Here is an 8,213-nt window from a genome sequence, read left to right on the forward strand (position 1 = left end):
ATGGAGGAAGCAAATCAGTCCGTGGTGTCTGAGTTCATTTTTCATGGACTTTGTGATTCAAGGGAGCTCCAGACCTTCCTCTTACTGCCTTTTTCAATGCTCTACCTGCTGACTGTTGTGGGCAACCTCCTTGTCGTGCTTTTATTCATCACTGACCCTCATCTCCATTCCCCAATGTACTTCCTCTTAGCCAATCTCTCATTTGTGGACTTCTGCCTTTCCTCAGTCACTACCCCAAAACTGACCACAGACCTCCTAAAGGATAATAAGATCATCTCCTTTGGCGGCTGCATGACCCAGATCCTCTGTGTGCATTTTTTTGGAGGGGGTGAGATGGTGCTGCTTGTGACAATGGCCTATGATCGTTATGTGGCCATCTGCAAACCACTCCATTACTCCAGCATCATGGACAGACAAAAGTGCCTCCGGCTAGTTTTGATATCATGGATCATTGGCTTTGCGCATGCCATGAGCCAACTAGCCATGATTTTTGATCTGCCCTTCTGTGGACCCAGAAGAGTGGACAGTTTTTTCTGTGATATTCCTTTGGTGATCAAACTGGCCTGCATGGATACACATTCTCTGGGAATGTTGATAAATGCTGACAGTGGGGTTTTGGCAACAACTTGCTTCATTCTCTTACTAATCTCCTACACCTATATCCTAGTAACTGTTCGCATTCACTCAAAGGATGGAGCATCAAAGGCACTCTCTACCTGTACTTCCCACATCACAGTGGTGCTGCTATTCTTTGGACCCTGCATCTTCATCTATCTGTGGCCACTTAGCATCACTTGGGTGGACAAGTTTCTTGCAGTGTTTTACACAGTAATCACACCTCTCCTGAATCCAGCCATTTATACATTGAGAAATAAAGAGATTAGGAATGCCATAAAGAGACTGAGAAGTCAGTATATGGGATAATTTTTAGTTTTTACAGGTAATCAGAAAACACATTCCAATTTGGCCACATTTTGACCACTAAACTAAACTGGAAATGTGACTTATTCATATCCAGAATCTTGAAGTATTCCCAGATGTATACAGTTTGTGTTTATTCCATTACAAAAATATGTTCAAAAATTCCAACACTGGGGATGCCTGGGTGACTCAGTTGGTTATGCATCTGACTCTAGATTTTGGCTCGGGTCACTATCTCAGGGTCATGGGATTGAGACCCATATCAGGCTCCATGCTCAGCTGGGATTCTGCTTGAGGATTCTCTCTCTCCCCTGCCTCTCTATCCCCTTTCTCTCTCAAATAAATAAATAAATAAATAAATAAATAAATAAATAAATCTTAAAAAATCCAACACTTGTATTCCTACTACTTGGAGAGGATAGTAATTGATAATCATAATTTGCATAAATATGCCTTTGTATTTATTCAAAGGTTGCCAGATGATAACAATGATAACTATAAAAATGATCATTGCTACCATTATTTAACACTACTGATGTTCCCAACAGCATGCTAAGCATTTTACCAAGCTTATGTATTAGTACAAAACCACTCTGGGTTAATTATCATTATTCTCATTTCTCAAATTACATGTTTTACTCACCTGAACTCTAACTTAGCTAGAGAAGATACTAAGGATATTTGAGTGGTCTGCATCTACTTAAAAATAAATGAATCTAATGTAATGGTATTGCCCATGTACTCCATAGCATCAACCCTACAGTTCAAGTTTCCAGGTCTTCATTGTTGATATAAAGGTGGAGTTTCTCTTGACATTTTTGTTAAATACACAGGAAGAAGTATTCGCAATCCCTTGAAACATTATTTCCTCAGGTTAATAAATGATTTTTATGATTATAATTTTACCTTACATTAAAGAAAAGAAAGCTGGGAAGATAGGGAAAGACAAGAATGTGCTGCTTCAAAGCAAAAGAAATTTTAAGTGATGAGAAGAAAGCCAAAAAGCAACCATCAGTGAAAACAACACAATAATTTTATACAAAGATCTTAAATCCTCTTAGAAATGAATAAAAAAGATGACCTGAAAGGGGAGACCAAGAGCAAGGAATTCGAACAGGTATTTATTTCTGAAAAGAAATACCACAGGACGCTACACACTCAACCTCATTAGTAATCAAGAAAATGTAACAAGATCATAATGAAATACCACCTTACACCTGTTAAATTGGTAAGAGAAAAAAATCTGACAGTAACAATTATTCTTGAGAACATATACTGAAGTGTATTAATGGAAATGTTATGCCCTGCTGGTGGGTGAAAATGGACTTAACCCTTGAAAAACAACTTGGTTTTGTCCTGTAAAACCAAACATGTGAATACACTGTGTGTCAGTAACTGGCTGCTACTTGTTCCCCAACAGAACAGCCCCAAGATTCATCTGGACACATGGCCACCCAGCTGCAGAGATTTCCTAATCTCCACAGCTAAATGTGGCTACAGGACTGAGTTCTGGCAACAGAATATAAGAAGTAATTTGTGCAACTTCAGCCATCTCTTGAAAGACTCCACTTCCTTTTTCCCCTGTCCCAGTGGCTGGGACACAGAACAACTGGAGCAGATGCTTTGGAGTCACTAACGAAAGCTCCAACTTGAGAGCAGCAGAACTAATACTCCAGCCAGGAGACAGATGGACTCCAGAAGGAGCTGAGACAGCTAAAATGGAATTGGTATGCTCTATCTACCATCCTACCACTGTTCATTGCATGCTTTTCTTCAAGACTTACTTACATTGTTTTGTATACTTCAAGTATTATAGATTGCAATATTAATGAAAAAATAAAGGAAAGGCTTTCTCTGTGGCCTTCAAAAAACAGTAAGAACAAAAACCCACATACCACACAATCTTTCTTTCCTGCAGGCTTCAAACTAGGCATGTTCTGGGCAGTAGACCTAACCAATTTTTGCCTTTGAGGGAAGCCCTCAACCAACGACCCCCCAAAGTGTATGCTGTATTATACATAAATAGTAAAATATACAGAAGGAAAATGTGTGTGTTGTGGTGTTACTGTTAGTAGGGTTAGACTGGGCAAGACCAGTCATGTCAGCATCTTATAATCTTCTTAAATGAAACTGTTATTGTAATAGAGCATATATTATAGCCCTGGATGATGCATGCCATTTTCTGAATAAAATTAAATTGGCACACCCTTAAAATATCCTAATTTCTAGCTCATTCCTGTGAATAGAAGAAGAAAAGTCATAATTTCTTGTGTCTTATCCCTATACCAATTAATATTACCATATCAATCTCTATACCAATAAAATAAAGTGATGACTGGGTATTTACCCCAAAGATACAGACGTAGTGAAAAGAAGGGCCATATGCACCCCAATGTTCATAGCAGCATTGTCCACAATAGCTAAATCGTGGAAGGAGCCGAGATGCCCTTCAACAGATGACTGGATTAAGAAGATGTGCTCCATATATACAATGGAATATTACTCAGCTATCAGAAAGAACGAGTTCTCAACATTTGCTGCACCATGGACGGCACTGGAGGAGATAATGCTAAGTGAAATAAGTCAAGCAGAGAAAGACAATTATCATATGTTTTCTCTCATCTATTGAATATAAGAACTAGGAATATCGGTAGGGGAAGAAAGGGATAAAGAAAGGGAGGGTAATCAGAAGGGGGAATGAAGCATGAGAGACTATGGACTCTGAGAAACAAACTGAGGGCTTCAGAGGGGAGGGGGATGGGCGAATGGGATAGCGTGGTGATGGGTAGTAAGAAGGGTACGTATTGCATGGTACACTGGTGCTGTATGCAACTAATGAATCACCAAACTTTACATAAAAAACCAGGGATGTATTGTATGGTGACTAACATAATATAATAAAAAATATTATTATTTTTTTTTTTAAAGATTTTATTTATTTATTTGACAGGATACAGACAGCCAGCGAGAGAGGGAACACAAGCAGGGGGAGTGGGAGAGGAAGAAGCAGGCTCCCAGCAGAGGAGCCTGATGTGGGACTCGATCCCATAACGCCGGGATCACGCCCTGAGCCGAAGGCAGACGCTTAACCGCTGTGCCACCCAGGCGCCCCAATAAAAAATATTATTATAAAAAATAATAAAATAAAGTGATGATGACATAACTAAACTAATAAAAATATATAAATAATTACAGTTATAATTTTTACTTTCTGATAATATTTTTAAAAAGAGAAGTACAAACTATTTCAAGAGCTGTTTGCAGAAAGAAAGTCTGGATGTTTCCCCAAACCACATAATCATGAAACAGTACACAGATCTGCCTACAGGCATTCATGGGGACATATGGCTTCTTGGGATATTTTTAAGATGAAATTATCTCAGCTGTACACATTGATAATAAGTCTTTAGTTTTAGTTTTAGGAGCCATTATTCAGAAGTGATTTGAAGGCTATATATAACGTCCATACATAATGTCCTTTCATACTGCTTTATTGGAGGAATATAACAACACTGAATCTGCATTGAATTCTTGCTAGACAACATAATTAGTAGTCTAACTGATACACTACAATATGAGGTCCTACTGTCCATCTAATTTCTTAAGCATACACATTTCATTTAACACATCAGCAATTCCACACAATTCACTTCTAAGTGATCCATGTTTCAAAAAGAGCTACAATGGAAATTAAGAAAAAAGTGTTTAACTGAATACTAACAAAAAAACAATACCTACATGAGCACATATGGAATATAGCTACAACCATGTTTGTGGGGATATTAATTTATGAACATTTTAAAAAGATTTTTATTTATGTATATATATATATGAACATATTTTTAAAAGAGAAAGGACACACATGAGTGATCCAAGTGTTCATTTCAAGAGAATTCACCTAAAGAAACTAGAAGAAGATAATAAGAACAAAAATTAATTAAATAAAAAAATGTTAAATCCAAAGACTCAAAAAAACCAAAGTTGATTGTTTCAAAGGACCAACAAAATTGACAGTATGTTAGCAAGACTGATCAAGAAGAAAAAAAGGCGCAAATGCCCAATGTCAGAAATAAAAAAGGAGACATGTCTACAGATGCTGCAGTCTTTAAAAATATTATAAGATGATATTATGTCCAACTTTACACCAGTAAATTTAAAATTTTACATGAAATAGGAAAATTCCTATAAAAAACTAGCTACTAAAGCAAAAACATCTCAATGCAACTGTATCTATTAAACAAATTGAACCTTTAATTAAAACATTTTGTCCTAATTATTAATGTCTCCCAGCTCAAAACCCACCCTTTTATTCTCTGCTTTCTTATATTGGGACTCTGCAAACCACAATCCTGTTTTGCCATCTAGCTGCATTTTATGGTCCAATGATAGAGCATGCTAGAGGGAGGTTGCAAAGGCAGAGAAAGCTTTGGGCTTCCCCTCTGCTTGCTGTGCTGTGGGAACATTGCCATACCTACTACAGTGATGTTTCTTTTCTATGGCGGAAGGTGAATTCAGGTTGCTGTTTCTCCAACAGTTTCAAGGACTAGCCTTATTGTACTTTCTAAGCGATAACACCAGCATGCTGGTACTCTATCTTCAAAAACTCTGGGTCCCAGGGCTATCACACCTCTCTTCTGAGTTCAGAGTAACAAGCAATAGCCAAGACACGCTCCCTCCAAAAAAGGATTTTCAGCTCCATAGGACCCTTTTTCTAAACAACAAAATTTCAGTAATTCTAATTTCTTACCTTTGTTCCCTCACCCTTAGGAATGGTAGCCGCTTCCTAACTCCATGACAATAGAGAGCTATCTTTATACACTTTCAGATACCTAGTTAACAACTTGATACATGCTTAATTTTTATCTTAAACTCTGTTCAAATAATGTGTGTGTCCTCTTTGATGTCTGATTCCTGACTGATACAGCTTTCCACAAAGAGAAGCACAGGCCTAAATGGCTTTCCTGGTAAATACTGCAAAACATTTAAGAAAGAAAAAAAAAGTGTTTTTTACATAAAGTTCTCTTGAGAAGAGAAAAAGTAGAAACACCTTGTATTAGGCTGAAATAACAAAGTTGGATAATCAAAAATATTCTCCAGTATCAAAATTTACTAGTAATTCAAAGGACACAAAATACAAAGGTCAAAAATGGAGTCTTCTGAGACCACTAACCTGAATCTCCAAGTTTGTTCACGGTATTGTAGGAAGTACCTGAACCAGAGAGAACAATGAAGACTCGGCTCTGATAATGCCTGAATAGCATCATTTACAGAAAAGGAGCTTATTTTGGTCATAAAACATCTTCAACGTTTACTCTGATAATTGGATAGCTGACATTTATTAGCTGACTCTATCCAATAAATCCATAAATTGCAGGCTAATTTACCACTAGCAACCTAGACAGGTCAAGTGTAGCCTGCTAAAAGGACTCCCTATGTGAAGACTCCCCATTTTCTTTCCAATAATAAATACTATCAATTGGTCCAATTAGTATGCTTGCAAGGAGATTGACCAGGTCATTTCTATCTTTCCTTCTATATTTTTTCCTCCAAGATGTCCACAGACTAGGAAGAAAGGGTTTTGGAACAATGCAAACACTTTTTCCAATTTTGTTTATGAAGACAACATAAATTTGACATGAAATCAGATAAAGACATAAAAAGGAAAAGTTATAGGCCATTCATTCTCATGAACATACACATGAAATTCCAAAACCATAGCAAAGAAACTGGAACAATATCTAATAAGAAGAAAACATTATGCCAAATTAATTTAATACCAGGAGTTCAAGGTTGATTGGAAGTGGATCACCAAGTTTAAAAATGGGGGGGGGGGGGGTCATACAAATATCTGAATAGATATAGAAAGAGCATTTGAAAAAATCCAATCCACATTCATGATAAAACTTAGAAAAGGAATTATAATGAAAATTACTTGAGCTAATTACATCTCCAGCACAAGTTGCCTAAAAGTGGAAATGAGAAAAACATGCTTCCTCTTAATACTAATATTTGGCATTTTTTTTGGAAGTTCTGACCAGTTCAATCAGGCAAGAGCACTAAATAAAATGCATAAAAAGACAGAAATGTGAATGAGGGGATGTGTGACATAATGGGGATTAAGAGTACACACACAGAAAAGAGACAGAAATAAATTTATTGTTCCTAGACAATATTTTTGTTTAAAAGTTACATATCCTTTCTATAGATTCCTCAATCTAGGACAGTCTACCTACTTAAAATAGCATTTAATATACAATATTGCCTGTTTCATTTGTTTTTCTAGATAGATGGTAAACTTCATGAGAATAGGAATTGCTGGAGTAAAGAGTAATATAAAGGCAGATGTAATAGCGTTTTAGAAGCAAATAGGTATTAGTAAAGAAAAATGAGCTTCTTTTGAAAGAAAACCAAAAGTACCAGAACAATGAAAAAATCAAACAAAGGCTTCAAATGTTGTGAAATCTGCTATATAATAGGGAGGGAATCTCTAACACTGTACTTAGCCACAGGAGTGCACCTCTCATGTCTCCCTTCAAGACAAAACTGGCTTCATGGAAAGAACTTAATGGATAGCTTCTAGCTGTTGCAATTTCAGATTCCAATGTAGCATTCACAGAGGCCACAGTCTGCCCAGGCTTCTCCCAGCCAATGATGGACAACAGTGGGCATACCAGAGCTAGGACATTCCTGCCCCATGTGGAATTCTTCTAATGGGCAATCTTTGCTCTGGAGCCTCCCATGAACCTGAAATGAGGTTTTCTCAGAGCTGCACTGCAGTCTGAGGCTACTCCACCCACTCACCCTCCTTTCCCCTCTTTTTTCACAAGAGCCACATGACAGAGGAAAAAAGATGGTGGAGGAGTAGAGGACCCTATTTCAACTGGTCCCCTGAATTGAGCTGGAAATCTACCAGACCATTCTGAACACCCACAAAATCAGCCTGAGATGTAAGAAGATATATCTGGATCTCTACAAACAGAGTATCTCTAGCGGTTGGTCTCGAGGTATGAAGCGGGGAGCCGTGATTCTTTGGGCAGATATTGGAAGATAAACAGAAGGGGAAGGGAGCCTCCATGAACTTGTGCTGGGAAGGCAAAAATCTTCCGCCCCGGGGACCAGGTACAGATTTGTACACGAGGAGTGGTGGGGAAAGGACTTTAAGGCAGCCCCCCAGACTAAAACTGGGAGCTACAGGTGCATGTGTGAAAACCAGGGGCGGCTTGCAGTTTTAGAAGCCCAAAGGGCAGAGACAAGCCTGGCCCTGGGAGCAAGGGCTGGGAGTACTGCTGTGG

The 8,213-nt window shown here is 38.0% G+C and overlaps 1 protein-coding gene across 1 annotated transcript; it reads left to right on the plus strand.

The window, feature by feature from the left end:
* On the plus strand, window positions 1-924 carry LOC125281357 (olfactory receptor 4K3-like). Its single transcript, XM_048214615.1, has one exon. The coding sequence runs from the start codon at window positions 1-3 to the stop codon at window positions 922-924; it is 924 nt and encodes a 307-aa protein (XP_048070572.1).
* Window positions 925-8,213: the final 7,289 nt, after the last annotated feature.

Source organism: Ursus arctos, unplaced genomic scaffold (genome assembly GCF_023065955.2).
Source record: "Ursus arctos isolate Adak ecotype North America unplaced genomic scaffold, UrsArc2.0 scaffold_4, whole genome shotgun sequence".
NCBI lineage: Eukaryota > Metazoa > Chordata > Mammalia > Carnivora > Ursidae > Ursus > Ursus arctos.

Coding starts and splice junctions, on each gene's coding strand:
- LOC125281357 (XM_048214615.1), top strand. CDS start 1: ATGGAGGAAGCAAATCAGTCCGTGGTGTCTGAGTTCATTTTTCATGGA.